This window comes from Sciurus vulgaris, assembly GCF_902686455.1.
Source record: "Sciurus vulgaris genome assembly, chromosome: 16".
Taxonomy (NCBI): Eukaryota; Metazoa; Chordata; class Mammalia; order Rodentia; family Sciuridae; genus Sciurus; species Sciurus vulgaris.
In genome coordinates this window covers 18,576,343-18,593,801 of record NC_136477.1, presented here as the reverse complement: position 1 = coordinate 18,593,801, position 17,459 = coordinate 18,576,343, and the positions used below count along the sequence as shown (strand labels likewise).

The following is a 17,459-nucleotide window of genomic DNA, read 5'->3' as shown; positions in this document are numbered from 1 at the left end:
GCTGCCACCCCTCCTTCCACTGACCCATCCACAGTTCCCCCAGTGGATTCGTGGTCTATGGGGTAGGCACAGCTAGAAGAATAGGGTGCTCGGGGCTTTGATTATTGGCCAGCAGGCCTCTGGACTGAGCTGCAAGTCAAAGTGGGGCCTTATGGGATGAGCAGAGCAAAGAAGGGTGTGGGGAAGATTCTCAGGAGTAGCCTCAGAAATTTCCTGGGTGGCGGAGTGTGGGCCTTGACCTGGGTACAGCAGGAACCTTCACAGCCTGTCACGGGAGGGTGCACTGGAGAAGTATGTCTTTATGTCCCTTCTCATCTAGTACAAGGGGTGGAACTTCTAAGTCTTCTCAGCTTGGGCAAACACCTCCCTGAGCCTTTGAAACCCACAGCGCTGCTACTTACCGTGGGTTATCTGTCCCCACCAATTTGGGCCCGAGGCATGTGTGCATAGTTTGAAGGCTGCCTCCCGCCTTGGTTCGGAAAGGATGGTCCTTGTCTCAGGTGAGCTTATCCAGGCTGCAAGGTGTAAGAGGGCAGAGGGTGGCCGTGGCAGCACTCCCACTGAGTCCAACTCCATCCACATTCAGAATGAGGCCCTGTGACACCTGAGCCACAAAGGGCTGGACAGCAAGGTCATGGCAACTTGAAAGTGAGCTCGCTAAAGTGACTACAGTTGTGCCATAACAACCTCCAGGCTTCTTGCTCTGAACAAGGTTGCCAGCTTCAGGCCTGAGTGTCTTGAGCAGATCAGCAACCAGCCGGGGCCCCTGACCCATCAGTCAGAATGTCAGCTGGGGAGCCTGTGTTTTCTTAGGTGATCTGGTAGCTCCAGTGGTGACCTGTTGGTAACTGCTGCTTTACAAGGATCATGGGGCATCTTATGGCCCTTAAATCCCGTTTTGGACACCCGTTGGCATGGCCTCAGGAACACACCTGCTTCTATAAACAGCAAACAGGTCGGGCGTGGGTTCTTGCTGAGCACATGGGAGGAGGGTGAGGACAGGGGAAAAGTCAGGAATGGAATGCCCCTGTAACCTCACAGGGCCCTCATCAGACTGTAGATATCCCTATCCTTTACTCCGTGTTTCTTGGCAACCCAAGCAACTAAGGGAATAAGATTAGCCACTGGTGCAGCCCCTAGCTCAGTTGCTGAGCACTGGATGACAGGGAGAAATTTCTCCTATGTCTCATAAAAGGGAGGTGATCCATGTATTGACTGACAGACTCAGCAGTAGGCCAGCAAGAAATGCAAAAGCAAGTTCCTCATGGCTCAAATGGTGAGGCTAATTGATATATAAAAATATATTTTTATAGCTCTGTTCACTGAAAAGGCCCCAAGATAATGATTAAGCCCTCTGCAGTGGGCGTCCCTAGCGCCCAGATGGTGGTCTGGAAGCACAGTTTCTCACTAACGGAAACCAGAACTTCTCGGAGAGATGACTGACTCTAGGTCTGGGCAGGAAGTGTATGAGATGATCCTGGAGCGCCCTGTCCTGGCAGATGGCAAGGAGGCCCTCGGAGACTCCTGGGGTCATGTCCAAAGTTCTCAGGAGCCAGCTCGAAGAGGCTCCACCGGCCACAGACCTTCTGTGATGACATTAATTGCAATGGATTGAAACCCAACTATGTGTTTAAATCAGAGTTCATAATGATATTTTTAAAAGAGAATTTGTCATCTTTGAAGGATAAAAGGGACCCGATGTATTATACTGAAAACTGGTAAATAAAGAAAAGAATTAAGCATTTCCCCTCTACCATGCCCCTCTGACAAAACCAAACCAGGGTGGGGGCCGGATATGTTTCCCAACGGCTCCCTTTCAGCCTGGGACGGACCTGGCTCATGGGAGGCCCTCGCACTTCTCTCCTGCCCAGCATGTCTCACAAAGACTGTGGAGACTGACTGTCCCCTCGCCACAGTGCTTTGTGCATGGACCCGGGATGCCCGACAACCTCCCACATCTCACGCTCTTCTCCCCCCACCCCCTCTGTCGTTGTGGTCTGTAGAGAGAGTGTGCCTATTGACTGTGGGGTGTGTGAGTTGAACCCCAGTACTGACAGCCTCCTTAAAGTTTCACCCCCAGAGGGAGCCGAGACTCGGAAAGTGATAGAGAAATTGGCCCGCTTTGTGGCAGAAGGAGGCCCTGAGTTAGAAAAAGTAGCTATGGAAGACTACAAGGATAACCCAGCATTTGCGTGAGTACCAATGGGGAAGGGGAGGCCATAGCTGTTTAACATGTTTCACAGAGATGTGTTTGTAAACTTGCCCTAGTGGCCAAGACCTAATTCCTGCTCACGTGAGCCAGTTGCTGTGCCAGGGACTTCCTAATTCACACCAAAGGCTGCAGGAGGCACCTGTGTGGCACTAAGACTGACTTTGGGTCCTGTTGAGGCTTCTGCTCACCAGCCTACTTTTTACTCTTATATGGTAGAAGCTGCACAGGTTCGACCATGGTCATAGCTCATTTTTCTCTTTTGCAAATCTATTCCTCTCCAGATTTTTACATGATAAGAATAGCAGGGAATTCCTTTACTACAGAAAGAAAGTGGCTGAGATAAGAAAGGAAGCACAAAAGTCACAGGCAACCTCTCAGAAAGGTAAGTGGGTGGAGAGGATATGAGGTTCTGTCAGGGTGTATAGACATACAGCTCCCTAAGATGGAATTGGAGCTCCTGGGAACCATCATAGTTTTCAATAGCACCATATGGCATGGATAGCTAAGGCCTGTGCTCTCCCAGGCTGCAGAAGTCACTCTGGAGGGACAGGTACCACCCTCCTCAGCAGTACTGTGAGGTCTAGATGAAGTCTGAGTGCCAAGCCTGGCACTTGGGATGTGTGGGTGCTCGTGGAGGGTCAAGGTCACGTCCAAGAAAGAACTCAGCTCTGTGCGTGTGAACACAGCAGAGGGAACACCTGCTTCTATTTTAATAAGTGTTAATGAGCCCCAGCCTTGTGTTGGGCACTGAGGACACATCAAGACTGGTGTGGTTGGGCTGGAGTTAGGACTCAGTGGTAGAGCACCTGCCTAGGATGTGTGAGGCACTGGGTTCAATTCTCAGCACCACATGTATATAAATGAATAAAATAAAGGTCTGTCAACATCTTAAAAAAAAAAAAAAAAAAAAAAAAAAAAGACTGGTATAGTGACCAATACTGAGGGAGGTGGGGAGGGAGGACAGGGATGGGGAGATTCTGATGGGGTGGATTTCAGTACATGGGGAGAGGCCAACTGGTCTTTGGTTATAAAGGTATAAAACTCCATCCAAGTGGTGGGATGATGGGGATTGATGTTTAGGCTGAACATGATCCACAGAATTTCATTCATTGTCAACTATACCCCTTTGCCCAGACCCCAGGAGAGGAGGGTGAGCCTCTCATCCCATCATGTGACCTGGGGAACAAATCCTGGCAGAAACAATAGGGCAGGAGTTCCTTTCACCTTTCCCACCCTCACATCCTGACCCCTCATCCTAACTTATGTCCAAGGCCCATCGGACCTATAGGGTGGGAAAGGGAGTTGGGGGAGGGACTGGGGGCTTAAAATACATTGTAATATTAACTCTGGTGTTTGGTCCCAATGCAGTAATCTGATTCCCATTTGCCTGTTTCTCTTTGTATCATCCCTAAACTAAATCCCACTTGTTGCCTGTGGGGTTCTTAGCAGGAATTAGGCTGTTGGGTGTGGTGAGTTGAGCTCAGTACTGACAGCCTGCTTAAAGTTTCACCCCCAGAGGATGAAGAGGCCAAGAACCTTGCAGAAAAGTTGGCCAGGTTCATAGCAGATGGGGGTCCTGAAGTAGAAACTATCGCTCTTCAGAACAACCGTGAGAACCAGGCATTCAGGTAAGGAGGGGTAAACCATGCCTTTCCCACCACCCACGCCAAATGAGGACATGGGGCTCAGCATGCACAGTCTGTGACCTGCTAGGGTCCCACAGCAAGAAACTGCAAGACTGGAACACTAGTCTGGGAGTTTCCAAATCCAGAGTCCAACTCTGCCCCTCATGGGCATTTTCCAAGCACATATTGGTCCCTCCAATAGTCTCTGAGGCAGAGGCTTTAGGGCCTCAGTGTTTTCTAAGTATCTTGTGGAGAAAGCTCCCTTTGTTACAGATGGTAGCCCCTGACTTGGGGCAGGCTGGGCTCTCAAGTGGAAATTCATGGAACTGGTTATACTATATTCTTGGTTTCTCCCCTGTGACAAGGAACCTCAGGATCTAAGGAGTGGGAATCCCCAGCCAGGTCCCACAGAGAGAAATATAACAAGTAGTCTGGCCTCCCTGCTGACTCTGGCCACAAGATCACACTCCAGCTCTGAGGCCTGGGTCTGTGTTTAATTGTTCATTCATCCATTGGGCAGTCTAAGTACCTGCTCTGTGCTGGGGAAGCTGATGGATGGGGGTGGGGGGTGGGGGTGGAACTGTCACTACTGTAGGACAGAGACTGTCAAGATCATGCTTGGATGATTCAGCACAAGGGTGGTGCACCTGTGAGGATGGTTTTAAAATAAATCCTGACTTAGTCAATGAGGAGAATGATGGTATTATATAACAAGAAGTCCAGGAGTAAAGCTGTGTGGGCTGGTTGGTTCAGCAGCTCTGGACGTCATAGGGTACTCGTGAAGAGGACCTCGGGAGTGGATACTGGGCAATGGACCTAGGCATGACATTTTCACTTCATGTGAGCTGGCAAGAGCTAGATGCAGAACAGAGAGAATCCAGAGGAACTGCTATGCAGGAGTGAAGTAGCAGAGACTTTGGCTGCTGTCCTGATGTGGCCAGGATGCAGATGGGATGTAGAACTGGGCAGGACCAAGTCCCGGAGGGCTCCGGTGTTCCCTGAGAGCCTTTGGAGGAACTGAGCCAAGGATTAATGGGGTTAATTATATCTCCCTGAGTCATTGACTGAGATGGTGGACGATAGTCAGACATGGCCAGGCAATGGACAGCTATTGGGAGGTGGTGGGGCTGTTCAAACTCGGGGGCTGGGAACAGGAATGGCAAAGTCTTAGATATCTGACTGTTCTTGAGTCTAGTACCTGGGCACCTGGGTGCCACTGTGGGGAACATGAAATGTTGGATCTGGAATTCAGTGGAGTCTGCTAAGGCTAGAGGACCTCCCCTCCCAGATATCCTGAATCTCAGATTCACACTGATGATCATTGATTTGTTGGTCATGACTCTGTCATCCAATCCAATGTTAATCATCTTTTCTTAATTTACCTAATAAGCTTATTTAAAAGAGAATGTAGGGATGTGGGGCATAGCTCAGTGGTAGTACACTTGCCTATCATATACTAAGCCCTGGGTTTGATTCCCAGCACCCTAAAAAAAAAAACAAACAAACTAAAACTTAAACTAAAAAACTAAATGAGGACTGGGGATGTAGCTCAGTTGGTAGAGTGCCACTTCACATACATGAGGCCCTGGGTTCAATCCCCAGCACCACAAAAAAACAAAACAAACAAACAACAACAAAAAAAAATTAAATGAGATTGTAGTATTTTGGGAAAAGTGGGCAAAGTTTTGGAATTCCATCCAATATCTAGAGCCCAGGTAGCACTGCCCAGTTAGAGGGACCCAGCTCCTGGCCCAGCTTTTTTCATGATGTCAGAACTGAGATGCTGTTGGTTCAGGTGGCTCTGGCCCCTCTTGTATGACCCTTTAACTGCCTAGAGGGTCTTTTTTTATTTTTATTTTTTCAATCTTTCTGGTACTGGGGATTGAACCCAGCTCTCATACATACTAGGCAAGTTGCCAGCCACTGAGCTGTACATTCTGACCCTTTTTATTCTCAGCATTGTGAGACAAGGTTTTGCTAAGTTGCCCTGGCTGGCCTTCAACTTGTAATCTTCTTGCCTCAGCCTCCCAAGATGCTGAGATTACAGGTGTGCACCACCGTGCCTGGTACTTGGAAGGCCTTAGAGGCTGCCTGCCACTTGTGAGTATAGTTGTGGTGGAAACTGGGCCAGGAGCAGGTGCCTGAGATGACTGGTAAGGAAGTGACTGACAAGAGCCCATCCGCATGCTTATCCCCCAGGACCAGAGTCAGACTGGAGAAGAATAGGAAAATGATTGGATATCCAGGATCCAGCAGGCCATGCAGGTTCATTTTAAGTGGACTGTTTAATCTGTTTGGAATCAGGTGTGAGGCAACTGTAAAGCCCAGAAATACTTAATGCATACATGTGGTTGTCAGCACCTCCCTTCACCCCCCAAATCCAACAACCACTCTATGTTTCTCCCTTTATGTTGCTCCTGATTCCTCACACCTTTGTGGTGTGTTTTGGGAAACAGTTTGTAACAGCTGTGCTCAGCTGTCAAGGAGCTGGAGATGCTGATTCCTTTGTTGAGTCATCTCACTTCTGAGATGTGACCCCAGAAATCATGTTAAATACAGCACCATGTATAGAGGTGAAAAGTTAGTAGCAAATTGCATGTTCAGCATCAGGGGGCCAAATGCCTCTACATGTATCCTCTAGTGTAGTACGTGGCCATTGGAAAGTTCCTAGATCTAACATGCATGTGATATAGCAACTAGCATTTTGGGTTCTTTTGGGTGAGGAAACTGAGGCAAGGAGGCCAGTCAATGGAGCATGCCTTGGCTATTATGATGTTATCTCAGTCTGTTTTCTGTCACTATAATAGAATACTTGAAATTGGAAAATTTATAGAGGGAAGAGGTTTGTTTTTGCTCATGGTTCCAGAGGCTGGGAAGTCTGAGATTGGGCAACCATATCCAATAGGGCCTTTTGCTGTGTGTTATCTCATGGTAGAAAGCAGAAGGAAAAGGTGGACTTGCTTTATAACAACCCTCTCTCAGTAACTCACCCAGTCCTACCTAAGGGAGAACTCACTCAGAGAAAGACATTCATCCTTGAATGAGTGCTCTGCCCCCACAACCCAAGTGTTCCCACTAGGCGCCACTTCCCAACACTTTGGCACTAGAGAACAAGCCTCAATGTGAGTTTTGGTGGGAAAAAAACATAGTACATGGGAAAGGTTTATGTGATTTTTTTTCCCTTTCTCAAAGTGCTGTATTACTGAACCATGGCCCCAGGCCTTTTAAAATGTTATTTCAAGACAGGATCTTGCTAAGTTGCATATGGATTTCCAGTTTTCCCAGCACCATTTGTTGAAGAGGCTATCTTTTCTCCATTGCATATTTTTGGCACCTTTGTCTAGTATGAGAAAATTGTATTTATTTGGGTTTGTGTCCGTGTCCTCTATTCTGTACCATTGATCTACATGTCTATTTTGGTGCCAATACCATGCTGTTTTTGTTACTATTGCTTTGTAGTATAGTTGAAGTTCTGGTATTGCGATACCCCCTGTTTGATTCTTCCTGCTAAGGATTGCTTTAGCTATTCTGGGTTTCTTATTCTTCCAGATGAATTTCATGATTGCTTGCTCTATTTCTGTAAGGCACGTCATTGGGATTTTAATTGGAATTGCATTGAATGTGTATAGCACTTTTGGTAGTATGGCCATTTTGACAATATTAATTCTGCCTATCCAAGAACATGGGAGATCTTTCCATCTTCTATCTAAGGTCTTCCTTAATTTCTTTCTTCAATGTTTTGTAGTTTTCATTGTAGAGATCTTTTATCTCTTTGGTTCGATTGATTCCCAAGTATTTTATTTTTTTTGAGGCTATTGCAAATGGAGTTGTTTTCCTCATTTCCCTTTCAGCTGTTTCGTCGCTTGCGTATAAAAATGCTATAGATTTATGTGTGTTGATTTTATAGCCTGCTATTTTGCTGAATTCATTGATGAGGTCTAGAAGTTTTCTGGAGGAGGTTTTTGGATCCTCTAAATATAGAATCATGTCATCCGCAAATAGTGACAGCTTAAGTTCCTCTTTTTCTATTCGTATCCCTTTAATTTCTTTAGTCTGCCTAATTGCGCTGGCTAGAGTTTCGAGGACAGTGTTGAATAGAAGTGGTGAAAGAGGACATCCCTGTCTTGTTCCTGTTTTTAAAGGGAACAGTTTCAGTTTTTCTCCATTAAGAATGATGTTGGCCATGAGCTTAGCATAAATAGCCTTTACAATGTTCAGGTATGTTCCTATAATCCCCATTTTTTTCTAGTGTTTTGAGCATGAAGAGGTGTTGTATTTTGTCGAACGCTTTTTCTGCGTCAATTGAAATAACCATATGATTCTTATCCTTACGTCTATTGACATGATGTATTATGTTTATTGATTTACGAATGTTGAACCATCCTTGCATTCCAGGGATGAACCCCACTTGATCGTGGTGCACAATTTTCTTAATATGTTTTTAGATATGGTTTGCCAATATTTTGTTAAGGATCTTTGCATCTATATTCATCAAGGATATTGGTCTAAAATTTTCTTTCCTTGATGTGTCTTTTCCTGGTTTGGGTATGAGGGTGATATTAGTTTCATAGAATGAGTTCGGTAGGGTACCCTCCTTTTCTATTTCCTGGAATACTTTGAGAAGTATTGGAATGAGTTCTTCTTTGAAGGTCTTGTAGAACTCGGCTGAGAATCTGTCTGGTCCTGGGCTTTTCTTGGATGGTAGATTTTTAATGGCTTCTTCTATTTCATTGCTTGATATTGATCTGTTTAAATCATGTATGTCCTCCTGGTTCAGTTTGGGAGGAGCATATGTCTCTAGAAATTTGTCAGTGTCTTCGGTAGTTTCTATTTTGTTGGAATACAGATTTTCAAAGTAGCTTCTCATTATGTTCTGTATCTCAGTGGTGTCTGTTGTGATATTTCCTTTTGCATCATGTATTTTAGTAATTTGAGTCTTCTCTCTCCTTCTCTTTGTTAGTGTGGCTAAGGGTTTGTCTATTTTGTTTACTTTCTCAAAGAACCAACTTTTTGTTTTGTCAATTTTTTGAATAGTTTCTTTTGTTTCAGTTTCATTGATTTCGGCTCTGATTCTAATTATTTCCTGTCTTCTATTACTTTTGCTGTTATTCTGTTCTTTTAAGGGACTGAATATGTAGCTCATAGGTAGAACACTCCTGGGTTCAATCCCCAATACCACAAAGAACAAAGAAACAAAAACCAGGATACATAAAAATGACTGAAAGGAAAGACACTAAAGTGTTTTTGTACCGGGGATTGAACTCAGAAGTGTTCTGCCTCTGAGCTACATTCTAGGCCTTTTTAAAAATTTTGTTTAGAGTCTACCTAATTGCCCAGACTGGCTCAGACTTAGGATCCTTCTGCCTCAGCCTCCTGAGTAGCTGATTACAGTCAAGTGCCACTCTACCCAGCCAGAGAGGAGTCTTTTTTTTTTTTTTTTTGGGTGCTGGGGATCGAACCCAGGGCCTTGTGCTTACAAAGCAAGCACTCAACTGACTGAGCTATCTCCCCAGCCCCCAGAGAGGAGTCTTGATTGTAATGTCTCATGTGTGCCCACCTAGCCCTGTGCTAGGAGGGTGTTCCATCTTCCAACTCTTCCCCACTGCTGATGACCCTTACCCACCTGGCAGACAGGAAGACCCGTTGGGGGCTCTTCGATGTACCTTCAGGTTAGCTTGGAGGAGCCTCAACCTAAATCAGCAGCTAAAGCCAGGGAGCAGCCTAGGAACCTCCTCCCACCTTGCCCACCAGCCTCAACAAGCCAGTCTCCCCAGCTTGGCTTTTCTCAGAGCTACCACGTAGTTTTAAATCTGTCTGAACTCTGCTGCCTGTTGAGTGTGTCTTTCAGATCTGTCCAGCTGCTCCTCTTCCTTCTTGAACAGTATTTTGTGTTTGTATGTGTGTGTATGTGTTATTTTTATTTTAAGAGTTAGGGTGTTGCTATGTTTTGCAGACTGGCCTTGAACTCCTGCTCTCAAATGATCCTCCTGCCTCAGCCTCCCCAACATCTGGGACTGCCGATGTGTGCTACTGTACCCAGCTTGCACAGTTGTTTACTTTGGTCTCTCATTTTTTATGCATGTCCTTTCACTGAGTTGTGCTCATACCATGACCCAGGAATACACAGATACTGCCATTTCCATGTCACCCCATCCCACCTGCCCAGGGTAGCAGATGTTGGCAGAGCTAGGAGTCCCTCCGTTCCTCTCCTGAGGCACATGTAGAAGTCATCTGTCAGGTGTCTTGCTGCTTTCTTTTTCTTTCTTTCTTTCTTTCTTTTTTTTTTTTTAACGGTCCTGGGATTGAACCCGGGGCATTTTACCACAGCCCTTTTTGTTTTTTATTTTGAGAGTCTCACTAAGTTGCAGAGGTGGGCCTTGAGCTTTCCATCCTTCTCCCTCAGCTTCTCAAGTAGCTGGAATTACAGTGTGCACCACCACACCTGGCTGCTCTCTTTTATGCAAAAGAAATTCACAGTACCCTTGAGCCTGTACAGTTGGCCTTTCATATCCTCAGGTTCCACAGGATTCAACCAACCACAGATTGAAAACATTCTTTAAAAAGCTGTGTTAATACTGAGCATTTATGGACTTTATCATTGTTCCCTAAATAATACCGTTTAACAGCTACATATATTTCCATTGTATTAATTATTATAAGTCATCTAGAGATGACTTAAAGTCTACAGGAGGATGTGCATAGGTTCTATGCAAGTACTACACCATTTTATATGAGGACTTGTGCACCTGGATTTTGATATCCATGAAGGTCCTGGAATAGTCCTTGGCAGATATGACTGTGACTTGCTGTTGTAACACAGCATTGTATTATGACTGTCTGTCCAGGTTCATGAGTACAGGTCTGACCCCTTGTTCAGGTCTTCCCCAGCCTTTTGCCCTGTGGAGCTGGGCGCAAACTCTTCTCTGATGTGGACCTAGCCAGAGGCAGGACCATTGGTTTCAGATATACTCAGGCTAAGAGAAGCTGGCAGGTGCTCTTACTGCCCCAGTCCTCACTCCAAACCCAGTGCCATCTCCTCTGCTCCTCAGACTGGGTAGGAACCATATGGACCTGTGGCTTCCAGAGAGTGGGGCTTCTGCCCTGAAGTTGTCTGCTTTTAAGGCGGGGTTGGAGTCTAGCTCCCTGGTTCATCCTGATGTTCGGTGTGTCTGTCTAGATTGTCTCCTGTGGGTATCTCCCAGGGATGCATTGGAGAAACTGTCAGATTCAGGACACTCTATGCTTTCTGGTTTCTAAGGTCTCCCCACAGTTTAGGATTCTGTGGTGTGAAGAAACAACTTCACAGGAGTTGGCGGAGACTCTGAGGACAACTGTTCATTTTGCTCTGAAGCAGGAAATTGATAATGTGATGGGCCCCTGGGAAAGGCAGGTGGAGGTGTGATATGACCCCTGACTTGAAGGGAGGGCACCATAAGAGCCTGTGAGCATATCACATTGTTCCTTACAGAGAGGGCTGGCAAGACAGGACAACAGGGTGGAGACTGACCAGCCTGAGCTGCCCCTGCCCAGAACTGAGGGCAGAGAGGATCAGGCCTAGCTTATGGTGTCCTCCCAACTTTCCTTTGCAGCTTTCTATATGAACCCAACAGCCAAGGGTACAAATATTACCGGCAAAAGCTGGAAGAGTTCCGGAAAGCCAAGGCAGGCTCCACAGGCACCCTCACAGCACCTGACCCCAGCCTGAAGCGCAAGTCCCTTCCTGAGGTCCCATCAGGGTCCTTGCCTCCAGCCACTACCTGCCCTGCCTCATCTTCCCCTGCACCCACCACCACCCCAGCTCCAACTGTCCCTGGTAAGCCACCCTCCACAACCACTGTGAAGAGGAAGCGGAAGAGCCGGTGGGGACCTGAAGAGGACAAGGTTGAGTTGCCACCTGCTGAGCTGGTGCAGAGGGATGTGGATGCCTCTCCTTCACCTCTGTCAGGTGGGCTGACTCCCTTCCTTGCTGTCTTCTGTCAGAAGGGTCTGGGTTCTTTCATGGAGCATGTCTTTAAGTATTACCCGTGTTGTAGCATGTGCCACAATTTCATTCCTTTCTGTGACTGAAAAATCCATCATGTGTATACCATCCTCTCTCGGTATCCATGGGAATTGGTTCCACAACCCCCTTCAGATAAGAAAATCTCAAAAACTCAAAGGGCTTAGGGTGTAGCTCAGTGATAGATCACCCCTGGGTTCAATCCCCAGTACCACAAAAAAATTAATGAAAAAACAAATAAATAAGAGGGCTTAAGGCTGTACATGTTCAGTGCAAACAGAATTCTTTTTCTCCTGTGGTTTGAACCATACAGGATTGACCCAGGGGTGGGGATTGAACACAAGGCCCCCTCCCACATGCTAGGCAAGCACTCTACTGCAGAGCTTCACCCCTAGACCTCCTCACCTTATTATATAGCTGTCCTAGTAGGTGTGTAGCTTTGATTTGAATCTTCTTAATGACTAATAATGTTGAACATCTTTTCATGCGCTTATTGATCATTTATATAGCTTTGAACAAATGTCTGTTTTAGTCCTTTTCCTATTTTTAAATTGGGTTTATCTTTCTGTTGTGGTTGAGTTGTAGGACTATTCTTTATATAGTCTGGACATTAATTTCTTATCAGATATATAAATTGCAAATAATTTCTTTCATTCTGTGAGTCGTATTTTGACTTTACTAATACTGTTTTTTGGTGCCATAAAAATTTGTGTGTTTATTTATTTTGGTACAGGGGAACAAACCCACGAATGTTTAACCACTGAGCAATATCCCCAGTCCTTTTTATTTTTTATTTTGAGATGGGGGTCTCACTAAGTTGCTTGCTTAGGGCCTCACTAAATTGCTTAGGCTAGCTTCAAACTTGGGATCCTCCTGCCTTTAGCCTCCTGAGCTACTGGGATTACAGGCATGTGCCACCGCACCCGGCTAAAAGTTTTAAATTTTAATGAAGTCCACTTTATCAATTTTTTTGTTGTTGCCTATGAGTTTTACAATTTTAGCTCTTAAATTTAAGTCTTTGTTCCATTTGGAGTTAATTTTTATAAGTGGTGTAGGGTCCAACTTCATTCTTTTGCATGTAGATATGTAGTTTACCCAATAGTATTTGTTTAAGAGATTGTTTTCTCCCTATTGAATGGTCTTGACACCCTGGTAAAAAATCAGTTGACCATAGATGATGTGAGGGTTTATTTCTGAGCTTTCTATTCTGTTACTGGTTTATATGTCTAGTCATACTGTACCATACTGATTATTTTGGTTTTTTTTTTTTTAGTTGTGGACATAATGCCTTTATTTTATTTTTATGTGGTACTGAGGATCGAACCCAGGGCCTCATGTGGGCTAGGCGAGCAAGCTACACTGAGCCAAAACCCTAGCCCTGCCATACTGTTTTGATTACTGTATTTTTGTAGTAAGTTTTGCAATTGGAAGTTTAAATCTTTTTTTTCTTCTTTTTTGCAATTGGAAGTTTAAATCTTTTTTCCTTCTTCTTCAAAATTATTTTGGCAATTTGGTGTCTCTTGAGTTTCCATATGAATTTTCAGATGGGCTTTTTTATTTCTGCAATCTGTTGGGATTTTGATAGGGAATACATTGAATCTGTGGATCACTTTGGGTAGTATTAACATCTTAATGATATTTTAAGTCTTTGGATCTGTGAACATGGGATGCCTTTCCATCTGTTTCTGTCAGTTTCTTTTTAACAATGTCTTATAGTTTTCATTGTTTTAAGTCCTGTGCCTCCTAGGTTAAATTTCTTCCTTAATTGATTTATTATATTGATGTTATTGTAAATGATGTTGTTGTTTTTTTCCATTTTCAGATTGTTGCTAGTGTTTAGAAATAGAGTTTTTTCTTTTTGGGAGCTGCTGGCAATCAAACATGTGCTAGGTATGCTCTCTACAACTGTGCTACATTCCCAGCCCCACAAATGATTTGCATGTTTTTATTTTGTGTCCTGCACCTTTGCTGAATTTATTTATTAATTTAAAAAGGTTTGTGTGTGTGTGTGTGTGTGTGTGTGTGTGTGTGTAAGTGGACTCTTAAGAGATTTTTGTATAAAAAGATAGTATTATCAGCAAATAGAAAGTTTTTCTTGTTCCTTTCTAATTTGGATACATCTTCTTTTTCTTTTATTCTTTTTTTTTTTTTTTTTTTTTAGTACTGGGGATTGAACCTAGGGTGCTTTACCACTGAGCAACATCCCTAGTCCTTTTTATTTTTTTACTTTGAGACAGGGTCAAAGCTCTAAGAGCCTTGCTAAGTTGCTGAGGTTGGTTTTGGAGTGATCCTGCTGCGTCCACTGCCTGAGCAGCTGGGATTATGGGCTTGTACCCAGGCCTGGCTCTTTTTTCTTTTTCTTGCCCAATTGCTCTGGCTAGGATTTTTAGTACTATGTTGAATAGAAGTAACAAAAACAGGCCTCTTTGTCTTGTTCCTGATTTTCACCACTGAGTATGATGCTGTGATTTTTTAAATTTTATTTTGTTTGTTTTTTGTGGTCTTTTGGGATCAAACTCAGGGCCTTGCACATGCTCAGCAAGTGTTCTACCATTGAACTACTTTCTCAAATAGTGCATCTTTTATTATTATTATTTTTAAAATATTCTTAGTTGTCAATGGATCTTTTATTTAATTTATATGCAGTGCTGAGGATTGAACCCAGGGCCTTACACATACCAGGCCAGCACTGTTCCTCTGAGCTACCGTCCCACCCCAAATAGAGCATCTTTAGTAAAATGGCCTTTATTGTCTTGAGGTTAAGGAAGTTCCTTTTTTTTATTTTTTTCCCCCCTTTTTCTTCACTCCTGGGGCTTGAACCCAGAGGCGCTGTACTACTGAGCCACATCCCGGCCCTTTTTATTTCTTGTTTTCAGGCATGGTCTCACTCAGTTGCTGAGGCTGGCCTGGAACTTGCGATCTTTCTGCCTCAGCCTCCCAAGTAGCTGGGATTACAGGCGTGCGCTCTGTACCTGGTGAGGAAGTTCCTTTTTATTTAAGTTTATTGAATGTTTTTGTCATGAAAGTGTGTTATATTTTGTTACATACTTTTTAAATATCAATTAAAATAATTGTGGGTTTTTTCCCCCACATTTTATTTTTCCCCACATTTTATTTTATTTCTTCTATCGATGTGGCATATTATATATTTCATATGTTGAACTGTTCTTTTTTCCTTCTTTTTCTATTTCTTTTTCTTGAAAAGACATATTACTCTTTATTATTGGACTAAATATTAGGTCCTGCCTTGTTGAACCATTCTTGCATGACTAGAATAAATCCCATTTGTTTACCGTGTGTAATCCTTTTGATATGCTGCTGAATTTGTTTTCCTAGTGTTGTTTTGAGGATTTCTACATCTCTATTCAGAAGGATTATTGGTGTATAGTTTTTTCTAACTATAATGCCTTTGTCTGCCTTTGATATCAGGGTAAAACTCACCTCATACATCTTGGAAATGTTCCCTCCTCTTTTCTGTTGGAAGAGTTTGAGAAGCATTGGTGGTTTTACTTCTTTTAAATGATTTTTAGACTTCACCAGTGAAGCCTTCTGGGCTTTTCTTTATTGATAGGGTTTGTTTGTTTGTTAATTTTTTGGTCCTGGGGATTTAACACCAGAGGTGCTTTACCATTGAGCTACATCACCCAGCCCTTTTTATTTATTTATTTACTTTTATTTTGAGACAGGTTCTCACTGAGTTGCTTAGGCCCTCCTTAAGTTGCTGAGGCTGGCCTTGTGGTCCTCTTGCCTCAGTCTTCCAAGCTGCTGGGATTACAGGAATGTACCACTATACCCAGCTAGATCTTCCTTTTAATCGTATGCAGTTAGAGCTATAAATTTCCCTCTTGGCCCTGGTTTTTTTGTTGCATACTACAAATTTTTGTGTATTATGCTTTTGTTTTAATTTATCTCTTAAGTATTTTCTAATTTGTGATTTCCCCCCACTTTGACCTGTTGTTGTTAAATAGTATGTTAATTTCTGAATATTTGAAGGTTTTCCAGTTTTCCTTATTTCTTATTTCTTGTTTGATTTCATGATGACTAGAAAAGATATTTAGTATTTTCAAGTTTATTTAAACTTGTTTTATAACCTAAGACATAGTTCATCCTGAATAATATTCCATATGCACTTGAGGAAATGATGTATTCTGTTTATGTATTCTATGTCTGTCTGTTAAGTCTACTTGGTTAATAGTGTGTTCGGTTCTCTATAGCCCTAAGAATCTTCTGTCAAGGTGTTCTATTATTAAAAGTGATATATCGAATTCTATAGCCATTATTATAGAATTGTCTACTTTGCTGTTAACTTTTGCTTCGTATATTTTGGGGGCTTTGTTGTTAGGTGTCTGTATGTTTATACTCCTTGTTTTTTCTTTCTGTATCACACCTTATTCAGTATGTTAATCAGCTTTCAGTTGTGACAAAAAGTTAAAGGAGGAAAGTTAACTTAAAGGAGGAAAGGGCTGGTGTTGTAGCTCAGTGGTAGAGCGCTTGCCTAGTGCATGACGCAGTGGGTTCGATCCTCAGCACCACATTAAAATAAGGTATTGTGTCCATCTACACTAAACATATACATAATTAAAAAAGGAGGAGAGATTTATTTTGGCTCATAGTTTTTAGAGTTTTCAGTTCTTGGTTTTCTGTCACTTTGGGGCCTTTAGTGAGGCAGAGGACATCATGGTGGTGGAAGCATGTGGTAGAGGACTGCTCACCTCATCTTGGCCAGGAAGCCAAATGTGGGGGCAGGGTACCAGTGTGCAATTTAAGGCATGCCCCCCAATGACCTACTTCCTCCAGCTAGGCCCCACCTCCCTAAAGTTTGCACTACCTCCTAATAACCCTAAGTTATGAATCCATGTGTAGATTAATCCAGTGGTGAAGTCAGAGCCCTCATGATCCAGTCATGTCCCAAAGGCCCCACCTCTGAACCCTGCTGCATTAGGGATCAAGCCTTCAACACATGAGTTTTGGGGGAACATTTAAGATCTAAACCATAATAGCCAAATCATGCCCCCTGTCTGGTTCCTCGCTACACAGCTTATACCATGGGCAGAAACATCTCATTCCGACTCCCCGACTTGACTGCAGCTTGAGACACAGGTGCATAGGGGAGTCACATGCATCCTATTGCTTGGTGCCATCACTTGCATTTGCAAGATGGGGACAGGAGCTCCGTACAGAAGGCAACTCCTCCAGGTCATGTGACTTGGCCTCTTGGCCTCTTTATCCACCTCTGAGGGCCAGTTTCTTGATTGATGCCTTTCTTGTCCCAGGGGCCACAGAGATTACAGGTTAAGGAGAAAAGCTACTTACAGAATGATGTAGAGGACAGGCACTGACTGGTTCCACAGCTTCAGGCCCAGGTTTATGATCCATTGGTCCACATTGTCCCTGGAAGGGGCCTGGGGGGCCCTCACTGGTGGAGACCCAGTGGGGAAGAAGGCTATGAGAAGGGGAAGCCTGTAGGTCTGCTGGGTGTCACAGAGCTCTCAGATGCCAAGGTACTCCAGGAACATGACACACTCAGACCTCAGTCCTTGTTCCTTCCCTACAGGACTCCCCTACAAACCTTTGAGGGGGAATTGAGGGTGTAATAGGAGTTAAGGAGTAATCATGGGTAATC

The 17,459-nt window shown here is 43.9% G+C and overlaps 1 protein-coding gene across 2 annotated transcripts in view; it reads left to right on the top strand.

Moving 5' to 3' along the window:
• Positions 1-17,459, top strand: part of SUGP1 (SURP and G-patch domain containing 1) — a 31,424-nt gene that overhangs the window by 8,979 nt on the left and 4,986 nt on the right. For both annotated transcript variants that reach the window (XR_013760102.1, XM_079116747.1), the window contains exons 5-8: positions 2,069-2,192; positions 2,494-2,594; positions 3,717-3,840; positions 11,427-11,782. Coding sequence is in view for 1 of the 2 variants with exons in the window: in XM_079116747.1 (XP_078972873.1) it covers positions 2,069-2,192; positions 2,494-2,594; positions 3,717-3,840; positions 11,427-11,782 (705 nt within the window). In the remaining variant the exon portion in view is untranslated. The remainder of the gene's footprint in view (positions 1-2,068; positions 2,193-2,493; positions 2,595-3,716; positions 3,841-11,426; positions 11,783-17,459) is intronic.